We start from the raw sequence: 23,949 nt of genomic DNA, 5'->3' as shown, positions 1-23,949 counted from the left end.
AGAACAGTAGGATCTTTCTTCCTTCCAAAGCGCAAAGTCGCAAAACGCCCTGCGATGCCTGGACGGAGGGAATTGGAAAAGCGAGCGAATCAGCAATCAGGCGATTTTGCAACTCTTTTCCGCGAATCCGGGATTTGCGCTCTTGCACAAGGTCCTGGTCTCTGTAGTTCACAAAATGCTGCGATTTCATTAAAGGCTCTGGAGAGATTGTGCAACAAGGGGTCCCGGCACTTTTATCTTCCCTTGCACAATTAACTCTGCAGTGCAGCAACCAGGCGTCAGTGTCAAAGGTGGCTGCTGATACCTGGAACAGCCCAGCTCTGAGGAAGGCTCTGCCAGGCTTCCGGTTAAAGCAAGCGACTGAGATATCCAGGACGTCAGGGTTTGATTCCCAGCCAGCACCCATCATGGGGGCTACGTTTTCAGCTCCCACTGACCAGGTAGATAAGGCCCAGATTTTCAGAAGGGCTCCAGCTCTGTTCTGAGACTTCCAGCCAGGTTCGCGTGACAGCTGAATGCCCCAGCCATGCAGCGAGCGGGAGAATGCAGCCCTGACTGGGGACGCAGAGGCCTTTGGAAATCCCACTCACTGCAAAACGTCTGTCTAGGCCTTGGGTCCTTGGCTGTACCATGGAGATACAGGAAGGACGGACTGTCTGCATTACAAAGTGTCTGGGGCAGGGACTGTCTCTTGCTCCCCGTCCATACCACGACTGGCACAACGGGGCCATGATTTGCAAGCGCTACCGTTTTCTCGGCACAAATGGCCTCGCCCCCAAACCCAGAAGTTGTTCTTTCCCCCCAGATTTAATCAGCCGTCTTATCCTGCTTTAACTAATCCGCTTTGGACTGTTGCAGATAGAGCAACACTGCGGTAAGGTTCGCGTGGACACATTCCTGCTTCAAACTCACTACCCGGCTTCCGGCAGTCCTCCCAGTGCTATCCCACAATGCACTGTTGCACCCCGGGACAGGCCCATCTCATGACCCCAGAGCAATGGAGGGCACCCAGGTAATCATGGGTGGATGTGACTCCTCCCACATGCCCACCTGTTGAAATGCTGAGAGGATAGTGTGGCCCAAGGGATAGAGCAGGGACTGGGAAACAGGACTCCTCGGGTCTCTTCCCAGCTTGGGGAGGAAATGGCAGATGAACAAGCCAGGACTCCTGGGTTCTATCCCCAACTCCGCAGAACCCTGAAAATAATACACACCCATTTCTTTGATAGCACTTCTCAGCACTAGATCTCAACGCACTGTTATCTCCCTTTAACGGGTGGGTAACGGAGGCACCGCGGGGCTGAGCGACTCGTCCAACGTCACGCAGGAAGTCGATGGCGGGACCAGGAACAGAAGCTGGGTCTCCCACTCATTAAGCCAACGCCCTAACCACTGGGCCATCCTGCCCCCCCCCCCCAGTGCTGTGTGCCAGCCCTGCCACGTCCTGAAAGCCAGCGCCTACGCCGCTTGTCGTAGCCTGGCCCCGAGGGTCGCTCGTAGCAAGAAGAAAAGCCCGCTGAGTTCAGCGGGTGTTGAAACACAGACAGGGCAGGCAGCAAATGCTTCCCTCTTGACCACACCGCGGTTCTAACGTCGTGTAAGAGACGGGCTGCCCGGCAGACCTGGGAGGGTGAGGAGTGGCACGGCAGCCGCTCAGCGCCAGGGCGGGGATCGAGTTTTCCTCTACACGCTCGGCTCCGAGAAGCTGGAAACTTGAGCATTTCGTTTCCTGAAGCTGCCCGCGTTTGCCACCAAAAGCTGGAACCTCAGGCAGAAAGGGCCCTTTGAAACCAGCCTTCCCGGCACGGTGATGTGTATTCCGGTAGCACCAACTGAGATCAGGGCCCCATCGCGCCAGACGCTGCAGAGACACAGAATGAGAGACAGCCCCTCCTTCAAAGGGCTCACAGTCTCAGAGACAAGGACTGGGAGGGGAAACTGAGGCACAAACGGGGAAGGAAGTTGCCTAAGGTCACACAGCAGGGAAGCGGCAGAGCTGGGAACAGAACTGACACCGGCACACCCTGCCTAGGCACGACACTCTCCGGTGATGTTATAACTTCTCTCGGCCAGCTGCCAACTCAAGACATACTACTCCCAACAACTCAGACTGCTCAGACCGTGGCAGGCACTGATGAATGCACCCCAGCACCAGCCAGGTGTGATTCACCTGCAACCAGGTGAAAATCCCAGAGAAAGAGGCAGCCAGCCAGGCCCAGCTACAGGAACTGAGTCAACTGCCCTCTGGGAAAGGAGGTTCCAGGTGCCAAGGGGTTTGATGCACAAAGAAGCGGACTAAACTGGTTTGCTTTTCATCCACCTGAGGAGCATTTGACACCCGCGGACAAGCAAAAGGGGCCAGGGCACGAGTTTCCTTTTGCTTCCTGGTTCGTGAACTGCTGCAGAGTCCAGAAAAGGCATAAAAAGAGATGAAAGAAAAAGCCAGGAATGGAAAAAGAGGGAAGAAACCACAAGCTAATAGCCGGGCAGCTCCTTCTTTCCCCAATAACCTCCCCACCTCCCCCCCAAAAAAACTAGAACAAAATAAAAATAAAAACCCTTCCCTAAAGTAGAGTTTTCACACACCCCCAGTCACTGGGGCCTTTGCTACTGATCTTACCAGGAAGGCAACCAGATACCGTGGTGATGGGCGGCAGGACTAAACCCCAAGAGAGACTTGTGAAGACCTGGAGTTCCACGCCCACCCCGCGTTAGGCACGTGCATAAAAATCTTCGCAGGATCAGGATCTTCAATTGCAAGCTCTGTGGGGCAGGGACCGCCTCTTTCTTAGGTGCCTACAGTGCTAGCACAACGGGGCCCTGATCCTGGCCGAGGGCCGGGATACAGTGATCTTGAAACCTGCCTTGTTAGAATCAGGTGAGTAGCAGAGGAGACTAATTTCCCTCCCGTGGCAGGAACAGCTGGGTGGAAATCTCCAATGACTGGGGAGCTGCGGGAGGTCAGAGCAGATGATCGCAAAGATCCCTTCCGGCCTTAAACCCACGTGGAGAGGGGAAAAGAGAGACAGGACGGGGGAGGAAAGGAAAGGAGCCGATGTAATTTCCTGGTACTGAAGATGACAAGACGCTGGAGTTTGGTGGGGAGAAGGCCACGGACGCATCCTGTCGGGATACTCGGGGCTGCAAACGTATACAGAGCAGGGTGCTGGGCTATCCAGGAGGGAGAGCTGCCTTTTAACCCAGACATGGTAGGTGAATAGCTGGGGTTGGTCCAGCTTTGAGCAGGGGGTTGGGCTAGATGAGTGTCTCTCAGCAACCGGTCCATGGACCAGCGCCAGTCCCTGAGATCTCCCTGAAACCGTTTAGGAAGGCAGCAAACCTGGTCCCAGGTATCAAAAAGGTTGAGAAACACTGGCCTAGATGACCTCCCGAGGTCCCTTTCCACCCTCATCTTCTAGGATTCCTCCCAGCCGGGTCCTGCTGGAAATTCCTCTTTGTCCCCATCGCATTCGCATGCACCCACAACACCGGCTGGAGACCGGAGCTCTGCCGTGCTCCGGATTCCCAGCCAAGGACCGGACAGGCTCCAATCCTCCGGCACCCCCGCCCCGAGCCGTTGTGAGTCAGAGCCCAGGGGGAATCAGTGACTTGGAATAAACAGACTCCACCTGCAACCCCACCCTTGGGTTAATGATTGGAGAGGGCAAGAGACGACATCATGAAACCATGGCCGGCGGCACAGCTGCGGGGGGCCAGTGACACGGCCCAGTTTGCGCTGTTGGCAGCCAGGGGCATATCTTCCAGGCATGCAGGAAGAGATCTTCCAAAGCCACTGGCAATCCTGGGCACCTCACCTGAGCCCTGTCTCACCTTCCGGCTCCGAGAGCGTGCTGGGCACTCCCCCTGCGGCCCATCAGGCCCCAGTCAGGTCTGAGCTCAAGCTGGGGTTGATCCTGGAATTGCAGCACCCCAAAAACCACTGGTCACCCTGGAAAAAGTCTGGACCTTGATCTCTCTGCGCCCCAGTTCCCGATCGGTGAACAGTGTTTATAATTCCTTCCTGTCTCCCACGGTTCAGACTACCAGCAGCGTCAGGGCAGGGACCATCTTCCTGCGCTAGGTGCTGTACAGACACAACGGCCCCTCGCCCCCCGCACACACACAACAGCTCCAAACTCCCCTCCCCAGAACTGTTCCAGATCCTGGCACTTTCCCTCCACGGAACCTCCGGCGGCTCTTGGAGCCTCTATTCCAGCCTGGCTTTGCCACAGTGTCCTGGTAAATACCCGGTCCCGGGGCAGCACGCACACCCCACCCCGCCCAGATGGGACTGATCAGCGCTACCAGACCACCAAGGCAGCAGCCGTTTTCGACCACAGCTATTTCCAATCCCTACCAAAGTGTTACATAAACAGCCGAGATTTCAGCTCCGCGATATTGGCAAACAAAGCGGCACTTCTCAGGCCGGGGAGGGGGGAGGATTCCAACCACAGACTAGTGGGGGCAGCTTGGGACGGCTGGAAAAATCTGTTCCCCCAGCCCATCAGCTGGACTTTGTCCCCTTCAGGGGCCCTAGGGCAAGAGTCCAAGGCAGGTTATCAGCCTCCAAACAGAACCGTTACCCAGACAAACTCTTGGCAAAGCAAAAAGCAGCTCTCTCAATTTAAAAAAAAAAAAAAAAAAAAAAGAAAGAGACAGGCCCATTGAGTAAAGCACCAGGACTCCTGGGTTCCTTTGGCAGCTCTGGAAAGGGAACGTGGATTAGCAGGCGAAGCAAGAGATCTGGGGACCACTGCTCCTCCTACCTTCTATTCCCGGCTCTGAGAGGGACATGGGGCCTAGCGGTTAGCACAGCAGCAAAGCCTGAGCACCAGGACTCCTGGGTTCTGTTCCCAGCTCTGGCACAGACCTTTCTCTGGGCCTCTGGTTCCCCCACTGACCCCCAGGAGGCCCTGCCCAAGAGCTCCAACCTCCCGAGGAGGCGCCGTTATTTACTGAACGCGTTGCACCCGGGATCTTGCAAAAACCTCTCTCTTTAAACCGCTCAGTTCCCCATTTCCCACCACCGGCGCCGCACCAGCCGAGCCCTCAGCCTGTCAATCAGCAAAAGGCTGCGATGCTTTTCTGCCCAGAGGACTGCAGGCAGGTAAATACATTGGGCCCATTCGGTCCTTATGGAGCAACCCCCCCCCCCCCCCGAAATCAAGGGGTCATGATCCCTGGGGCTAGCTCATCCTTTCCCATAGGAGACTTGGATCAGTTAGGCCAGGCCACACCCCACAATCCACGCCGCGTGCACCCCGTGGATTAGACAAGCAAGCCGGGGAGGCAGCACGGTCTAGCGGGTAGAGCCCTGAGCTGGGACTCCGGAAAGCTGGGTCCGATCTCTGGCTCGCCTTCCTGTGCGCATCCCTTCACCTTGCTGTGCCTCAGTTTCCCCCATCTGTACAATGGGGGTGAGAATAGGGACCTCTTCTGTGAGGCGCTTTGAGGTTCTTGGGAGAAAAGTAGCAGGTGAAAGCTAGTTATTAAATATTAGAGGCCAGAATTCCCCCCCCTGCCCCCGTTGCAGCCCCCCTCCTCTTCAATCCCAAGGCCCGGCCTTCGGCTGCAAGCCTCAGAGTCCAACCCCTTCCCACAGCAGCCCAGCTCCAATGCATAATAAACTCGGCGTTTCATGGAACGTTTATGGCAGCAATAACTGTGGGTTTGGCTGCTCAGGGAAACTGACACACGGTATCATGGTTACGCTGCTCAGCTTCAGTCACACTAAGAGAAGGTCCTTCCACCGAAAACGCTATTCGCGGAGGGCCCTGATTCTAGGCTGGTTTCCACCCAGCACACTTCCAGACACTTCACCGGCGGGGGCAGAGCGGAGAATAAGAGCTTCCATTTGGAGTTCTGGCATTTATCTTTGCACCATCCAGGTGAACTGAATTCTAATCCATCGGAAGGGAGATTTGGGGTTCCGAGTCAGGAAACTGTGGGTTTGGTCCCCAGCTCTGTCACTAACTCCCTGGGCGACCCTGGACAAGCCACAGCCTTGCCCCATGCCTCAGTGTCCCTTTGTGAAGCATGGGGTGATAGTTCTTCCTTGGTCCATCTTGTCTAGCAGGCTCCCGGGGGCAGGGACGGTGCAAAACAATGCTAAGTTTGCCCCATTGCCTGGGGGAGCGGAGAGCAGAAAAACATAGCATCATCATAGCATTTGTATTTTCCAAAGCCAACCCTCAAACCAGCTCTCGATCTTTCGTTTCCACAATGGGAACGGGCAGTGTTATTTTGGGAGAGAGATGCACTGGAAGAAGGAATTTGAAAGTTAGCAGAGGACTGCGTTTTTAAAGCAAAAAAAGGCCAAGCAAAAAAAGAAAGGCCAAACTAAATCAAATGCATTGAAGTCATAAATGCAAGGTCTCAATGCTGCTAGTTCCCCATCAACTCTCCCATTCTTTGCAAGTTCAGCAGGATGACCTGCTAATGTATCCAGTGTGCAGATGGGAAATAGCAAAAATTAAAAGTGCTCTGCTTTAAAGAAAAAAAAAAAGGTCTGTCTCGATTAGAAGGTAAGGCTGGACAATCCACTCCGTAAGTATTGTCTCTCTCTAGGATTCTTACTCTACCGTTGCCAGCACAATCACAGTCAGGCTGCAAAATGGAATTTTTGACACTCCAGAATCTAAGCTTGCAAGACTTGAAGGCATGACTCATGCAACATGGAAGGAAACAATCGATTTTATGGAGCGAACCGGCAGGTACGCTCCTGACAGTCGGGCTTATTTACAAGCCTCCCACTTTTCTATCGCAACTTGGATTCCAGCCAAAAAAAAACATGAAACAAACCCCACGTTAAGTGATTTCAAGAGGTTACCCCCAAAAAATGGTGAAAGAAAATTCTTTCCTGGCACCACTATCCAGACCAGAGTTGAGGGAAGGAAGGAGGACGCATTTCCCTAGAGAGCTCAGTATTTTTAATTCTGCCACTCAAGCTAAATATGACAGGAACACACTTCCCCAATTCTATGCTTCATCTTGCCCACGTTCCAAGTCAGCAGAGCAAATAAACCGACCCCTATGTCCTGCTAAGGCCGCGGCTGGTTTTTTTCAGATGGTTCTGGTTCCCCCCCCGCTCGCCAAGGAAAGACCTGCCTTTTTTAAAGCCATTAAGAAACCAGTACCGTTAAACTCTACCTTGTGCCTCTGGTATATGCCATGTCACGCTTCAGCAGCGCACTGCAGCCTCTGTCACTTGGCGGAGGGGGGGAAAAATAGCATTGATTTTGCAGATGCTGTTTGGAATATAGATTCCTGCACAATGAAACTGCTTTCTTATGATCCACACACAGATGCATCAGGTTTCGCCCTGAGCAATAGAGCTTTTAGCTGCATCTTTCGGAGAACCAATTAAACACCGATATCTGGTCACCAGCACCCTCTTTTTTTAATTGCATCCAGTTGTGGATTCCACCCTGTGTCCTAGCGTCCCAACAGCAGCTGCTCGGGGCCAGAAAGAATGAGCCACATTTTCCACCACCTGCAAAGAAACTATACTTGAGACAGAAGCAGGCCAAGGATGTAAATACCGTTGGATCCAGTGAGACGGCGATCAAGAAGTGATCAGAAACACCGGACCAAACTGAAGGCGGTCCACATGCCGCCACACAGATTTACAGAAGCCAGAAAAAGAAACAGCAAAAGGGATTGTGTAGGAAATACAGCAACCATTTCCATGCAATTGCAGCCGTACCAGATCACCAAGGATCCAAATACCAGCGCAACCAGGAGTTCTGGGCCATCACTTTGCCCTCCATTTAAAAAAAAAAAAATGCAACTAACAGAGTAGACATTTGAAGCATCGTCATGTTTTCTCCAGGTAGAAGTTGTCTGGTTGGCGCTTCTCCCCCAATTTAAGAGAAAGTGCGTACAAAACAGAGAGAGGCGCCTTTGCAAAGCAAGATGTCCACTCGAGACGTTATCCTCTCCTTTGCCATTATTGCGGAGATTGAAACATGCCCTGCCTTTCTGGCAGGAGTTTGCTCCGAGTTGAGAATCCAAAAAGTCAGCCCATAAACAAGTTAGAGGTCCAAAACACCACAGGCGGTAACGGCAATAGACAGAGAGAGAGAAGGGGGTTGGGGGGGAGGGGGGTGTTTCTGACTATTTTCGTGCCAGATGAAAATCGCAGGTCTGTGGACTGCAATCATGCAAACCCCCCCCTTTTTTTCTCCCCCCCCCCCACCCGCAAAGAGCGATCCAGGAATGAACCAGACACTTAGGGCTTTGTTTCAAAGGGGACGCAAAACAATATAGTGAAATCCCCCAGACCAGCACCCCCCGGCAGCTTCAGGCTCTGCCACCAGAAATACCACTCCCCCCCCCCCCCCCCACACACACACACACAAATGCACCCAGGAGGGGACCGCAGTGGGCCGGTTTGAGTGGGAAGATCCTGGCCAGAGCAGCAGGGCAGGGCAGCCCCTTATGGATCCATGCAACAAACATCCATAGGATGGAAGATACAGAAGGCAGGAACGAGAGAGTGTGTGTGTGGGGGGGGTGAAGGGTGCAAAGAGGGAAAGAGGCTTTAAACTCACCTTCAAGGGCAGAGACGGGCCGGATCCCCGCCAGCGTGTGCAAAAATCCCAGGGAGAGCAGCAGGGGCGCCCCCAGCACCGCCCGTGCCCGGAGGGCCAGCATGGCTGTGCAAAAGGCTGGGTGGGGGGGGGGCCTGCAGACAGGGTCTGCCGCGAGCAGCACCAGCAGCCGCCTCCTCTTCCCGGGTCCCTCCCTTCACCTCTCCTCGCCTTCGCTCCGTCTTCCCTGCCTCCGAGGGGGGGGGGGAGCCTGCAGCCCTTCCACCACCATCCAACACACACAGGAGGGAGGGAAGCGCCGTTCTCCTCTTCCCCCCCCCCCAACCTCCTCCCCCTCCCAGCCCAGGAGGTGAGGGAGGGCGCCCAGCGGCAGCAGAGCTGGGGGAAAGGACAGGAGGAGGAGGAGGAGGAGGAGGAAGGGGAATGGGGGGGGGAAGCGCGCGCGTGGTGGGGGGGATCGTCTCAGCCCCGCCGTGCAGGGACACAGGTTTGCATCTGCCGCCGCCGCCCCCCCCGTGCAACGGGTGACGCGCGCCCCAGGGCAATTGCAACCACCCCAGCAGCGGCCCGGGGGGGAGGGAAGGGGAGCGGCCCGGGGCGGGGGCCCCCCAGAGGCAGCTGCTCCGAACCCCCTTCCCCGGCGGTGCAGCAGCAGCAACACGACCACGTCCCCCCCCCCCCAGCTCTTTGCTGCTGCTGCTGCTGCACCGCTCCCGCCGCCTGATGGAGCTCGCGCCGCCTGTCCCTGTGTGACGTCATAAGCTCCCAGGCTGGGGGGCCGCTACGCGGCAGCCGGCTACCGCGCATGCGCCTCCCTGTTCCCCCGCTGGCTCCCTGCTGGAACCGGGGGAGGGGGGGGTCAGCTTTTGCAAAGCCTGGGCCTAGGGGCGGAAGGAGCCGCAGGCCTGCGGGGGGGGGGGGGGATGCAGGTGCATGCAAACCGCCCCCCCGCCTCGCCGCGAGAGCAGCCCCCACCCCGATTGTCAAAAGGACGGGGGGGGGCCATGTGCATGCAACAGGAGGGGACGTTCCCCTGCAAGTCACCCCCCCCCATTGCGATAGCACCCGTCCCTGGCTAGAGAAGAGGGTGCACCTGCGCTCACCGCCCGAGCAGCCCCCTCCCCCCATTGCAAAAGAGGAGGGAGGGGGCACGTGCCTGAAAGTCAGCCACCCCCTCACTGCCCCGGCAGCCCCTCCCCCACTGCAAAAGGAGGGTGCGCTTGCATGCAAACCAGTCACCGCTCCCGGCAATAGAGCCCCCCACTGCTGCCAGCCGGTATCGGGGAACCCATCGTCGGGCGAGCAGCCTTCGCTTTCAGCAGGGAGATGCGTGTGCCCGTCAGTGCAAGAGTGGGAGACAGAGGCATGCAAACCCGCTACTGACCCTTGCAATAATACACACACACCCTTGCAAGCAGGAGATGTTTGTGTTTGCAAAATGCGTGCACGCACACTCTCCGTGTGCAAGCGCGTGCAAACCAACGAGTGACCCACACAAACTGCCCTGGGGAGCTGGTATGGGCTAGGCAGTGACATGCAAACCCTCCCCTCCCCCCCAATTGCGATAGGGAGATGCAACGCCTCAAGCCACCTGTCCCTTCCATTCCTCGACTGCATGAAGGAAATACAAAATGCATGCATCTGTGCAAGCCGTGCTGGCATTGCAGCTGTGCTGTAACACTGCCTGCTGGCCTGCTGATGGGGATGTTCCTGCCGCCGCTTTTGGGGTTCGCTTAACAGGGGCTGTCAGGAAAAACAAGCACGAGAAAAAGAATAGCTCAAGATAATCCATTCCTCAGCAAACACTTGAGAGCTGTTAAGAGACAATGTCAGGATGGAAAAAGGCCCGGGAACACAGGAGGGAATCATAGAAGATGAGGGTTGGAAGAGACCCCTGCTCAAAGCGGGACCAACCCCAGTCACTAGCTCATACAATCTTAGCAGTGAATTAGGGTGACCAGGTGTCCTGATATTACTGAGACAGTCCCGACATTCGGGGCTTTGTCTTACATAGGTGCCTATTACCTCTCAGCCCCTGTCCTGATTTTTCACGCTTGCTATCTGGTCTCTACAGTGAATCAACAGCGGCAGGGGCTATACAACAGGGCTGATGAAAGGGGACGGCCAGTGGTGGTGGGGTGGGAGATAATAATACCACGGCCTTGAGCTCAGAACATCTATAACTGGGGTGAAATGGGGTGAAATGAGAGGGGATGGGGTCCCCGCAAACATGAAGAAGAATGCTCCAAATTTCTCTCATGGAGACTCACCCCTGAGTGTGCACTGGACTGGTCAGGCCCCACGGCTGTTGTTATTGAAGCTGGCTGCATCACGGCTGCATGGCTGCCGTCACCCCTCTGAGTGACCCTAAGAGTGGGAGAATTGGGGGATTCTGCCCCAGGAGGGGTAACGGCACAAGGCCTGGCACCAGACGGGGTCCAGTCAGAGAGACTCGCCCCGTTCGCGGGACACACGCAATCCAGCCATCCCTGCCCCAGCCTGTAAGGGAAATGCAGGTCTGGGAAGGTAAACGCTCGCTGGCCACCATGCAGCCTGCCCGCTCCGCCCCGTTTCCAGGTGGTCAGCGAAGCCTCGTCTGCCTCCGTCGCCGCTGGATTTTCTCTGCCGAGGGGATCAAAATTTCTATCGCGGGTGCATCGGCGTGGGTCGTGACCCAGGCTCCGGGCTGCCACCGCAGCTTCCTGCTCCCCGCAGCAAACGCAGGAGAGCTTTCACAAGGAGCCATCCCGAGACTTGGTGAATGGGCCACTACAAGGGTAGTGACGTGCCAGGGTGTATCTGCAGCCATCGCTGGGCTGGAACACAGCGGCCAGGCCAGGGGGGGCTCAACAAAAGAGATGAAGGCCGTGGGGCATACGTCACCCCTTAGCAACTGCGAGTTCAGGCTGAAATTTCCCTCGGCGACACGGTTATCCCATAACTGCAGGGTGTCTTGCATTTTCCCCTGGAGCACGTGTTGGAGACAGAATACCGGACTGGATGGATCTCGGTTCTGATCCGGTCTGGCACAGCTCATAACGGTGCACCTGGAGAGGAGAAATGGAGAGCTAAACGTCCTGGCTGACCAAACCCTATGGAAATGCCTCGGGGTCAGTGTTCCCCCTAATGACAGGGGATCCCCCGGCTCTGCTGTGGACGGATGCACATTGGATCGGATTTATTAGCGGAACGCAGAGTTTTGCAAAGGAGGGATGGCCGGGAAGGGAAGTCCCTGCTAGGATTTGCCATCTGCTTGCTGCCGGGAGCCGGACTTGAACACGTCGCTGCTGGTGACATGTCACTCACTGATCCCCAAGGCACAGCCGGGCGTTATCTGCAGACTCGGAGGGTGCTGGGTCAAGGAGCCGGCTTTGAGTCACTCTCACTTTTCAGTTCTCACGCCCAGAGCTAGAGGATTGTTTTGTCCCAGAGATAAACTATACCCTGACAGGGAAGCGGCTGGATCCTACAGAAGGCATCTCATTGTCACCCAGAAGAGATTGCATCAGGCGTGTTGTGTAGAGAGGGAAGGTGGAGTAGTGGTTAAAGCAGCGGCCTCGGACACAGGAGTCCTCTGGCTTCAATTCCTGACTCTGCCATAGACGCCCGGGGTGACCCTGGACAAGACACTTAGCCTCTCGGAGCCTCAGCTTCCTCGCCGTAAAATGGGGATCCTCATCTTTGCTTTGTCTAGCCAGATTGTCAACTCTCTGGGGCAGGGATTGGCTGTTCCTCTGCATACATGCAGCAGCCGCAACCCGTGCTGGATCCATTGTGCTAGGTGCTGGACGTTGTTTATTAGGTGCATCACAGCAGCGTCCAAGTGCCCCATCCACGGACCAGTCCCTCCCTGGGCCAAGTGCGACACAAACACAGAACACAAAGATGATCCCTGCCCTTGTTGTTGACTATGATCGAGGCTTTACAAATTAGTGGGCACGTGTGTATTCAGTGGGACAAACACCAGCCACGAAAGCGACCATGAATAATGTGTGTAAAAAAAGCCCTAGAATTGCGGTATGGTTATTATTCAGATACCTAAGAACTAGATTTGTTCAGGAAATAAATTTCCTCTCCCACCCCCGCCCACGCAAATATAAAAGAAGAGTTTTCATTTCAGTCAGCAAAATTCAGCAGCAAAATGTAACTGAGAAACTGAAAGCTCCCAAACGGGACAGTTCTGATTTCCAGCACCCCACCCCCACAAGCTCCTGCTTTAACCCAAAAATCTCAACGTTTTCATTTTGAAACCAGTGACCTTAGGTTGCCAAAAATTTGGAGGGGCGTGAAACAATTTCGGAGGGCCTGAGATTTTTTTAATCAAGATCTGGATATGTTAGTCAATCTTTTTTTTTCGACCATTTAAAAAATAAATAGGTTTTGACTCAGTCAATTTTGCAATGAAAAGTCTTCCATCGGGTTTGGTTCGTTTAGCACTAGCCCTAATGTAAAGATCTGCACTCACTGTAGCAAACCTGGCATCACCTTGGCAGCCATGCCAACGGGCTATTACAAGGGCCCAGAGCAGCCGGCTGGCTGGACAGCTTTAGACACGGACTGAGGATGGAGGCTGCGGGGCTGAACGCAATAAGAACCTCTCAAATCTGAAACAAGTTTGCAGCCACTGACGCGAGAGTGGCGGCTGTCGCTGTTCGTGGGCCGAGAGGACCACAGGAACCTGGTTTAACAGAGGAACGGTTTGCAGACCCCTGGGGAAACCCCAGCCTGGCAGCCCTGACACCCCTTTCCCCCTGGCTGTGGCTGGACGGGCATCCAAGCATCTCTCTCTGTGGCTTGCCCCATCCAAGGGGAGGTATTGAAAATGTTTAAAATTGTAAATGTCACTTCAAACATCAGGGAAGTTTCCTATACCTGCTGGTCAAGTTCAGCTGGGCTTAGCAGTCAGTCTGCGAGGAGCCATGCTGCAGCAAGATGGGGAGCTCTGCCTGAAGGAGCAGCCTGTTTTCTCTCTCTCTGGTTTTGGGGTTTGTGCATTCAGGTTCTGGATTTTAAGCAATGAAGTGGGCGTAGCGTCGGAACCTTCCCAAGAGAGCGTTTAAGGTTTTTCAGCAAAGATCTCTGCCCGTGTGGCGTGAGACATAACTGCATGGAGGCAGCAGGATGGGCGTGTATGGAAGTAGATCTCACACGCAATGCCAGCCGTGCTGTTGGTTAAAAGGCTGCATGGTTTAAAATCAAAGTGCAAATGTTTAGAGATGGAGCGACTTGTTCTAAGAACACGTGACGGGCGTGAGGCCAAGGGCTTGTGGGAGCCCAGAATGGGAGAAGACATTTCTACGTATCGCGCCGGTACCGGTGGCTGTCACGGTAGCGGCTTAGAATTGACACGGGAAACCTACTCAGGCCCGGCAGGGCATTAGCCAAGCACTCAGCACCCTACCTTGAAACAGCTGGTTTGGGCCCCAGGGGACTGTGCTGGACCGACCCAGGGCCAAGATGGATCTTATGGTGCATTCGCTGGGCCCCAGCCCAACCGCGGGAAGGCAACGGAAAGTCTCCCATAAGTTCGCCAGGCTTTGGCGAAGGTCCTTGTCCTGGGGTCTGGTTTATTCAGGGTGATCGCACTGGCCAGTCTTAACGAGGCCGCGCTCTTTTTCCCCTTCATGGTTATGGGCCCCCTCACGGAGCTGCTCCCTGCTGCAGACCACGGCAGAGCCTCCCCTGAGGAGAAGGGGGCAGGAACGGGCCAGTTTCCAGGGGGCAGTGCTGCTTTTCGAAAGCAGCAGCTGTCTGCCCCGGGGGGCGTCAGGGGCTAGGAGTGGGTCGGGGGATAGAGGGGTCAAGGGAACATGGATGATGTTCATTTTGCTCTGGATGAGCTCATCTTGTAACCAAAAAACCCCAAAACACTCATCTCCGTGGCAACCTCTGGTGATGTCACACTTTAGAAACAATGACATCAGAGCCCCTCCCGCCCCAGCAAAGTGGGCACCCAGGAGCCCCCCTGAGGACAGCGGTGGGGGGAGAGGGGGGGAAGGAAAAGCAGAGGCAGGCCGTCACGGGGGGAGAATGACGCTGCACCAACTGTTTGAAAGGGGTCAGATGTTCCCGGTCAGTGAGAGCGTTCAGAGACTGGAAACACGTCCCTGGAAGCGTGCTGGAAACACGCCCCACTTCCAAAGAGCGGGGTGGGGGAGGCAGCGGGGTTGCACAACCCCAGCTCCCTGGCCTTTGGAGCGGACGGGTGCCGGCTGGCCCGTGAACATCCTTCCTCCACGGTGGCCACTGGCAAAATTCCCAGCCCATTCCGGGGCCAGCAGTCCACCCCCACGCTCAGCGGGAAGGACGTTAACCCCACGAGCCCTAGCTGCGTCTCAGCACGGGCCATCTCATGCTGCCCTCCTAAAAGCCCCCCTCCCTCACCCTCAGCTTGCACGGGGGAGGGGGTGAGGGCCCCATCTGAGAGATTCCCGTTGCTTGCAATGAGCAGAGCGCACACAGCCCCCCACCGTGCTAACAGGAGATCCCACCTCTAGTTCCTCCCTTCCCCACACCACAACGCCCTGCTCCGGAGCATTAGTGGGGCAGAGCGGCGTGGTATATTTCCACCCCAGAGGTGGCTGCATTTTAGTGGTGGGGAAATTGACCCCGTCCCCCGCAGAGCGTGGAAGGCGACCCGTGGTAGCCTGTGCATTGCTCTGGACAGCAATCAGCCCCTGCTGGTTTAGGGACAGCCGCTGGAGCAAGGCGGGCAGCCTGGAGCTAGAGGCCCAGGAGCATTTTCGCCTAGGATGAGTCACGGGAAGCCCCAGCACCTGGGTCTCCATGCTCCAGGGCCCTGGAAATCATTGACAGGTTTTCCCCCCACCAGGCCCCTGCCCGTTGCGGGAGGGGATTGGGCGGTGTCGATCCATGACCCTGAGGGAGGCAGGGCAGCCCTGAGCCAGGGACACTCGGTCTCGGGCAAAAACCAGATTGCAGGGGGCACGGTTCAAAGGTCAAGGCCCAGGCACCAGCCCCGGCTTTGCTCCCTCCCTTGGCTCTCCCCTCCCCGCCTTGTCGCCCGCCAAGCGCTGCCTAGGGGTTGGTGCCATCCAGTGGCCGCTTGGGGGAACCTCTGGTGCTGCAACCGGCTTCCCCACTCGCATCCCTCTGCAGGGATGGTCCAGCGCTCCCCTCTGGCCCCGCCCAGGGCCCCTCCTTTTGGAGACCGGGTGCCCTGACACACGCAGCCGCAAGGGAGATAAACCCACCGTGGGTGCCCTGGCACGCTATTCGCCCCTGTTCGCCGGCACGATCGCTCTGTGCCCCCCGCGTCCGATTGCAGAATCTGCGCGGGCGCAGGGAACCGTCGGGGGCCTGGTTAAACCCTCCTCTGCAGAGGAATTGAAAAGCCGGGGCTTGTTTCCCTTTAGAGGGGCAGAGAAGAAGTGGGGACCACCCATAAGTGGGGAGCACCCATAAACAGTCGGGGGAGGGGGAGTTGCAGAGATAATTCAGGAGACTTTGTCCTTCCACTCTCGCAGCACAGGGACAAGGGGATGGTCAAGCCCATCGCCAGGTGGGAAATTCAGCATCGCGTGAAGGAGACGCTTTCTCCGCATGCGTCACCAGCCTGAGGAACTCGCTGACGTGGAGGGCCGTTTAGCGGGAGCCCCAGAGGAACAGGACATTTGTGGAGGTAACCGGGAATAGCTGGTATTTTTCTTTTAGGAATCAGAGGAAACTTTGGTGGGGGTGCACGGTCCCATGAGCGCCGCTGCCAGGTTCCTACAGCTTCCTCTGCAGCATGTGGTTGGCTCGCTGTCCAAGACAGGCTAGATGGGCCTCTGATCTGGTCTGGCACTTGCTATGCTCCTGTGCAATCCACTCCGCTGCAGAGGGGCTCGCCCGAGGCTTATGCTTGTCCCTCTACACTGGGGTGAATTTCATCCCTCCTGCACGCAGAAGGGCTGGATCTCCTTCCTGACCCCTGCGGCCAGGGTGCCCTGAAGCATGAGAACTCCCAGTCCTTTTTGAACCCTCTCCCAGCTCTGGGAGTGGAATTTGCCTCAGTCCCCCCGCCCTTGAGTTCTCTGTTTGGAAGCCTCCCTTGGAATTTTTCCTCTTTCTTCCTGCAGATGAGATTTACCCTCGGACAGATAAAAATCCCCGATTCCCAGATCCGATCACATCGTGTGTCTGCAGCCGTTTTACCGTCTGATCCCTAATAACTGTCCCTTTCGTGAGCTCAGATCCACCCACCCATCATTTCCTGGGTCCTCCATCACCGCTTTCTTAAAGAACCAAAAGGAGGCGGGGGGAGGGATTTTTCTAGCCTCTTACAATCTTCCCGCTCTCCCAGGAGCTATTAAAGGAACGCCTCCCCACACCCTGTCCTCGAGACACCGGCATCTGCCTCCGGCCTGCGCCGTTCAATCCATCAAACCCTGCAGCTTTATCTGCCATCAGCAATTTCCCCCTTTGGAGGTTGGCTCATTTTCTCTCCGCAGGCACCCAGCCCCTACATCTCGCCTTCATTGCTCCTGTAATTGCCGGGCTGACTACAGGGATGCAGAGAGCTTTGCTCAGGCTCCCGCCATGAGGGGTATCACTCACCCCAGCTCGGAGAGCACACGCCACTCTCCAGACGCCCCCTCCCCTCCCATTCGCCACCTTCCTGCGCCTCTTGTTAGAGCAGCCCCAAGGCTGCTCTATCTTACGCACTGCAGGGAAACCCCACAGCACCCTAGGACAGGAGCAGGGCTGATGCAGACCCCTTATGGCAGCTCCGTGCCAGTGGGGGGGATCCTGCGTGGGGGAATCTTACCCTCGATGCAGATAGCTCCCCCTCGCCTCAGCTCAGGAGGCAGAGCCAGGAAAGTGTCCACAACTGGGTGATCTCAGCAGGCTGGACTCACAGCTGGAGTCTCTCCACGAGCCCCCCAGCCCTCACGTGCCTGGCAGCCCCTCTGAGCCGGCCCGGCCCAGGGGTCAGGAACACATCCCGCTTCCCTGGGGTTAACCACGGAGGGAGAAATGAGGCGAGGGAAGGAGCAAACTGCAGGGGAACAAATCACCCCCCCCCCCAAACTGCAACTGCCTATGCCAGTCCCGTAGTCACCCCACCTGGGATCACTCGAGGGGCAGCTGTAGGGAAAGCGGCACACACGCGGAGATCGGGGCCCCGCTGGGCCAAGCGCTGCCCCGCCCCAGCGGGAGAGATGGTCCCTGCCCTGCCCACGGGCGCCAAGGCAGGGTTATCGGCCCAGCTTCCCCCTGACCTGCCCACGGAGCTTGCAGTAGAGCTGGGAAGCCAGGTCCCACATCCCAGGCGGGGCACAGTGCGCAGAGACAGGCGCAGCCCCTAGGGAGGTGCCTGAGGGACGTGGCCGGGGCCTGCAGGGCTGGGCTGGTCAAAGAGGAGCTCCCTCCCCCCCCGATTTTCCTCCCCATCAGAGGCCAGGCGGTGGAGCGGGTGGTGCACGAGCCCCCCCCCCCCCCCCCCCCCCCCCCCCCCCCGTGGCAATGAGATGGATAGCAAGGAGGTTGCAGAGATGAAGGCCCGGGAAGAAAGGAGAGACGGAGGAAACAAACAAGGAGAATTGGGTGGAAAATCGCAAGCTCCTTCCCTTCCCAAGATGCACCGCGCACCTCACGCCCACAGGACTAGGAGCAGGCCCCTCCGCACACTCAGACACAGGCGGCCAGCCCACCCACGTGAGCAAAGGGAGCAACTCCAGCTGGCAGCAGTAGTGAGCTATTATCTTCTGCGTGGACCAGCCATGGGGAAGAGGAGGAGGAAGAGGAACGCGGAGTACGCTTTACAGCCGCCCAGTCCCCTGGCGGATGGAACTCCAGCCAACGCCAGGTCGTCGTTAGCGCGGCTGGCGGCCCTTCGCTATCCCAGCAAGCCCGCCTGCTGTGCGTGCAACTTGTGCTGGCGTGGAGAGACATTGGGTTTCTGCCAGTAATTTATACGGAGCAAAACAAACTACATGGGCAGAAGCACCTTTATGCTGGCAGAACTGCAGCTGCATTCCGGCTTTGGTGAGTACAGCACGGTTGCAAAAAAAAAAACAAACCCTCACCCCTTGCACCGACATTGCTGAGCCAGAAAAAGTTTCCAGGGTAGAGCTGGCCCCGGAGAACTTAATTTATGCAGGGTCGCAAAGCAGGGATTTCTTTTATTATCTGACCTCTACTCAGAGGCGGCGGCAGAGAGGGGCGGGTAGGGCAATTCTCCACTCCTTCCCCTGGAATTAAGAGCTCGTGGGACCACTCCCCACCTTAAGGGAGGGCATTGCATTCACATTCCTAGAACTCCCACCCATGAAGCAGGGTTTGCATTAAACCCACTAGATGTCAGCATGGAGCTGAGTCCAGATCCAGGCATGTGGCATTTTTACAAGGTTGCTGCAAACATGGCCTGTAAGTGTGATTTCTCCTGCCCCCTTCCTGCCCCCCGGCTGCATACGCCACCCCCATTGCCCAGCAAATCCAATCGGGGGCATGTGGCCCTGGTGTGAAGGACTCCGCCCTGGCCTTAGGTGCTGGGCTCGCTAGATTCTTATCGCAGCACCTGTGTGGAACTGGGAAGTCTGGGTTTTTGTTTTAACAAGCATGGGGGCCCTGGGTGTGTTAATGGCAGGTGACTTTGCAGTTGGAGTTAGAGCCAAAGGGGGGTGTTAAAGGACCCAAACTGGAGCGGTAAAACAACAGAGCCTCCCGCCGCAGACATCCACAGTAGTCTGCTTTATAGCCCTGGGAGACAGCGGTTTCCCCAGGGCAAAGAAGAGAGAGTTCAGAAGGAAGCCAGTCCCGGACCCTGGCCTAGAAGAGGATAGGGACTGAATGGGGGCTGCTCTGGAAGCATCCGTGAGAGCTACACCTGGGGCAGGAACCATCTTTATGTTCGGTGTTTGTACAGCACCTGGCACCGTAGGGTCCTGGACCGTGACTGCCAGGACTTGGGCACAGAGACGGGATACTGGGCTCTCAGGCCCTGAGCTGCTGGCACCTGGCTAGTCCGACACCCAAGGGAATGTTAAAATAAACAGCGAGGCGGCAAATTCAAAATGAATGCTTTTTTACACAGGGAGGAATTAGACGGCGGAACTCACCGCCACAGGGCTGAGACCGCAGGCATGATCCGAAGCGTCGTTGATGCGGACAGCAAGAATATCCAGTGGAGGCTGGACTAATTAATGCTAACGTGGCCGCTGCCTTCTCAGCTGCCACCCTGGGATTGAACCGGGGACTTTCCCTGCAGAAAGCATGAGCTGCGGAAACTTGAAGGCTCTCTAGCTGGGGACTGCGCAGGGGACCTGTCACATGCACTCGCCAGTGGGTTGCACTAACAGAGCTTTGGGGGAAGACGCTGAGAGGTTCAGATGCTGTGTTAACAGGGCCTGCGGGAGTGCATTGCATAGATGCTTCCTGCCTTAAGCCAGTCTAGCTACTGGGAGGTTGGGCGAGATCTTCGCAGGTGTGGGGGGGTGGATTACCCCACCTCTGCCATTGCGGGGTTCTCACACAGTACGCGGCGCTAGCCGCTCTCAGTGACAGATGTGGGAATTTCCTGCCACATCCTTGGAAAGCCTCACTAAATTCAGTAGAAGCATCTTCAGGTCCCTGGGGTTCGATGCAAAGTTTCTGTATTACAGGGGGCCCGGCTGGGCTGAATTTGTAATGAAAGATGCCGGGGTCTCAAGCCATTTTCTTACATTTATAACGGATGCAGTGACCCGGGACTCAGCCCTGGCACAAATGAAGCCCTGGGGCTGGGATGGGGCCTAGCTGGTGTAGCAGGGAGAGGGGATGTAACAAAGCGTGCCAGGCCAGAATGGACTTCTGGGACAGCAGGTGCACAGTGGATTTCCCAGGAAATCCCAAGAGGGAAGGAAACGGAAACTCCCCTGCCTCTGGTTCTGCTAACCCTGCCTTTAGCTGCGCCCTGAGCAGTGGGTTCTTTTCTTCCCCTCGCCTGTGCCCAGAGACTGGAAATCAAAGGCGCCCCCAGGTACAAGGACACGGCTGCACGGCCCAGCGGGTGGTTGTGGTTCGGAGTCAGAAACAGTCACCACCCTGTAACCAGCAGGAAAAGCCAGCTGCAGGGTTTGAAGGACTGACCCCATCCCAGGCTGGAGCTGGGGGGCCGGGGGGGGATCTGTGATGAGTTTTTTAGCTTGCCTGTCAGTTCTCGCACTTTCACCTGCAGAGGAAGTGGTCTGGTTCAGAGAGTGGCGTGGTCACTTGGAACCGCTGTTTATAGCCTCTGGAGGGAAAGTAAAGGGCCACCCGGAGAACCCCGGTCAGCAGGGGGAGAGGTGTAGTGTCTGAGCGGGACACGGGCTGGCGGAGGAACTGGGACACCAGGCTGGAGGGACCTCGCTTCTGCTCCAGTCTGGTGATTTTTATCGTCGCTTCCTGCAGGATGCCTGGGGGATATCCCGTGTGCGGCAGGCAGAGGAAATCCTGCACAGCCCTTTGGGGACAAAGAGCAGCTTCTTGAACGATGTGAACCTGGTGGCAATCAACTGTGTGTGTGTGTGGGGGGGGGGGGGGGGTGCTAAGATTCCTGCGTTATCAGCCTGGGGAGCCACTCCCCTCCCCAGGAGAGATGCACATACTGATTCAAACTGGATGATCCAGGGACTAGCTGGTTTTAAGCTGACTCAGGGCCTTGGTCCTGATCCAGGAAACAGACAGAGAAGCAGCTCCATGTCACAGAGGGGGAAACTGAGGCATGGAGCCGGCTGTGTGTCGGGGAGAGAGCCCTTGGCACCCAGCTAAAGAGTTAACAGCAGGAATGGAACCCAGGCGTCCTGGCTCCCTGCTTCTTGCTTTTAACCCCAAGCGTGTCCCGTCATCCAGGGGGAGCAGAGACACCCTGCCATTCCCAGATGCGAGGGAGGTCCTGACTGGAAGGGCGTGGGTCAGAGGGGAGGACCAGCATGGACAGTGAGGGTGCAATTTGAAAAAGGCCAAGAAACTCTGCTGTGTTCCATATAGTGGTGCACATTACTAGGTGTATTATGAAAGCACTCCCAGAGCCCCTGGTGCTAGGAGCTGTACGAATATAGCACAGGCCTCGTGCTAGCCCCTTCCCACCATGGACCGGGGGGATGGCACCAGATTTATTGCATCTCCCATCAAAAGCACTGGAAACCCACCGGGAAGCCCATCCTCTCGGCAAGGCTTATTCTGGGCTAGATCTTGGGTCAACTGGGCGTAGCCCCCTGGAACAGAGCAGAGGCGCGACACGCCAGTGCCGCACGTCGCCTCATCTCTCAGCCCCTTGCTCATTCCGCACGCCGCTCTCCTCCGTGTTTGTACCGCCTGGTCTCTCGCCCAGCCCTCAACCAGCCAGCCAGGAGTTTGGGTTGGCACCCAACCGCCCAGGACGGGAACCAGCCTGGCACGGAGTTTGCAGGACACCATGCCATCATGTCTGGTGAACATCCAGCATCGGTTTCCCCAGCCAGCTGGGGAGAGGTGTGGAAACAAATTGCTCCCAAACTTCAGGGAGCTGCACTGAAGGAGGGTGGGTCTGTGGAAGCCAGACTGCAGGTGGGGCATTGCAGGATGGAAGCTGTGCCAGCTTGCCCAGAGGCAGGGCTCTGTGAAGCTTAAAAGCGTCTCTCTTTCACAAACAGAAGCTGATCCAATACCAGACCTGGCCTCCCCCACCTTGCCGCCCTCTGATCCTGGCACCAACACCATCACAGCCACGTCGCAAACAACCGTCCTGGCCTCGATTGCGACCCTGTGGGCGTGGGAAATCCATTTCATGCTGTACTTCATCAGAAATTGTGCCTCAAGTCGACTGTTTAATCAGTGCCTCGGTTTCTCATTAAACCGTGATCAGGGGCTAACTGTTACCTATCACCCCTGTGCTCAGTAGCGGCTTGTGGGTCAGTTGCACATAGGAGGAAAAGCTTGTGCAGTTACATACTAGACAATCACCTATTTCTCACTGCCTGGTTCTCAGGGGGGAAGTTATACCCCATTAATTAACTCTAACGAGCGCTATTAAGACACTGGACAAACTCTCCTGCTGCTTGCAACAGCTCCCTCAAAAATAAACAGCCGCACAAAACCGACAGCCAACTCCCGGCCACGTCTCCCAAAGACTGAACACTTGCTCACACGATATGAAAAAAAAGACCGAGAGAGACTACGTGTAGCAACGCCACCTGGCGACCCCACCTTAACATTGTTAAAGCAGTGCTAGGAAGCCCCAGTTCAGGAGCCAGCCCAAACCATCAGGTTAGGGGCTGTGCAGACACCAAAGGGCTCAGTCTCTGTGCGGCTGCTGAGACCCAGCTGCCTTTCCCACCGCACCAGGACTAGTTACAGGAACCATCCTCCTACCAGCAGCCACTTTCTGGTTGGCCCCTCTCAGCCCTTTATAGAAACCCCCTGACTCAGCTTCCCAGCTGCATCTGATCATCTAACCAGGGGCTCTGTCCAGGACAGACCAGGTGGAAGCTGATTTTAAGTGTGTCCACATGGGAGTTGATCTCCTCCCAGTTTTACAGACCCTTGTGCTGAAGCTGGTGCGATGTATAAGGTAGAGGAGGGACTAGTGAGCCCTGGGAGGGAATGCTCACTGATCCTCGGTGGCGGATGTGTATGCACTCTTTCTGTGTGTGCACGCCCCTGTTTGTGTGTATGGCCACGTGTGCGCATGGGTGTACGTGTGCACACACGTGTCTCTGTGTGTGTACATGCCTGGCCACACGTGCGCACGTGTGTATGCAGGCCTGGGTATATGTACACCTGTGCGTCTGAGGGTCTTTGTGCACACGCGCGCGTCTGCGTGTGATGGGTCGGGCGGCGAAGCCAGGAGGGGGCTCTCTGGTCATTTCAGCCCCGGGGCCGTGTCTCCAACCCGACCGGCTGTTCCCCGCCGGTTCAGCTGCTTGGCGGTTTCCCATCAGCCCCGGGCTCGGACTGGGACCCTGCCAGCTCAGCCATCGCCCCGGCCGCAGCGGGCAAAGGGAATCACGCGACGCTCCCAAGGCTCGGAGACGTCAGCACGGCTTAGTCCAGCCGTCGGGTCAGCTCCTGGGGTCCTGACGTTCCTGGGGGGCTGTGTGGGGGGGTGTCTCTCGGGCCCTGCACAGCGGGAGCGGCCGCCGGGAGACCTGTCCAAGACGTGGCGGGCGCGTGATCCGAGGGCTGCTGGGGGACAGGGCGGGCGGAGGGGGGCAGATGGGTTTGAAGTCCAGGGAGAGGTGGGGGACACTTCTTCCCCCCCCCACCGCCTCCTCCGGGCCCTGGCAGAGGATGCCGCCCCTAGGGATCAGCTCGGCTTGCAGCTGCTCTCCAGCATTCCTGCGTGCTGCGCCCCTTGGCACCCGTCCGGCCTCCTTGGCTGTGCCTAGAAAATGAAAGTAACTTTCCTCCCTGGCCTCTGAGCCAAGCAGGGAGAGGGGAACGGGGGGGGGAG

At 56.9% G+C, this 23,949-nt stretch overlaps 1 protein-coding gene and 1 long non-coding RNA gene across 6 annotated transcripts in view; both read right to left on the bottom strand.

Annotated features, from left to right (window-relative positions):
* LRP1 (LDL receptor related protein 1) overlaps nt 1-8,867 on the bottom strand; it is a 159,921-nt gene extending 151,054 nt beyond the window's left edge. For 4 of the 5 annotated variants that reach the window (XM_067529664.1, XM_067529665.1, XM_067529666.1 and 1 more), the window contains exon 1: nt 8,553-8,867. In XM_067529664.1, coding sequence (XP_067385765.1) covers nt 8,553-8,655 — 103 coding nt within the window. In that variant the 5' untranslated portion in view covers nt 8,656-8,867. Of the gene's footprint in view, nt 1-7,149; nt 7,970-8,552 lie in introns of those variants that run through there. The other variant, XM_067529668.1, reaches the window with a different exon arrangement.
* Nucleotides 8,868-20,772: 11,905 nt separating this feature from the next.
* Nucleotides 20,773-22,861, bottom strand: LOC137140952 (uncharacterized). Its single transcript, XR_010916513.1, has 2 exons — nt 21,668-22,861; nt 20,773-20,979 (listed from the first exon to the last, which is right to left on the bottom strand). It is a non-coding gene; the product is annotated as an uncharacterized lncRNA (long non-coding RNA).
* Between the last annotated feature and the right edge of the window lie 1,088 nt (nt 22,862-23,949).

This window comes from Emydura macquarii, unplaced genomic scaffold (assembly GCF_026122565.2).
Source record: "Emydura macquarii macquarii isolate MOO-44397 ecotype Brisbane River unplaced genomic scaffold, CSIRO-AGI_Emac_v2 contig_2994, whole genome shotgun sequence".
NCBI classification, from domain to species: Eukaryota; Metazoa; Chordata; order Testudines; family Chelidae; genus Emydura; species Emydura macquarii.
Note: the sequence above shows the minus strand (reverse complement) of the source record. Positions and strands in the feature narration are given on the sequence as shown.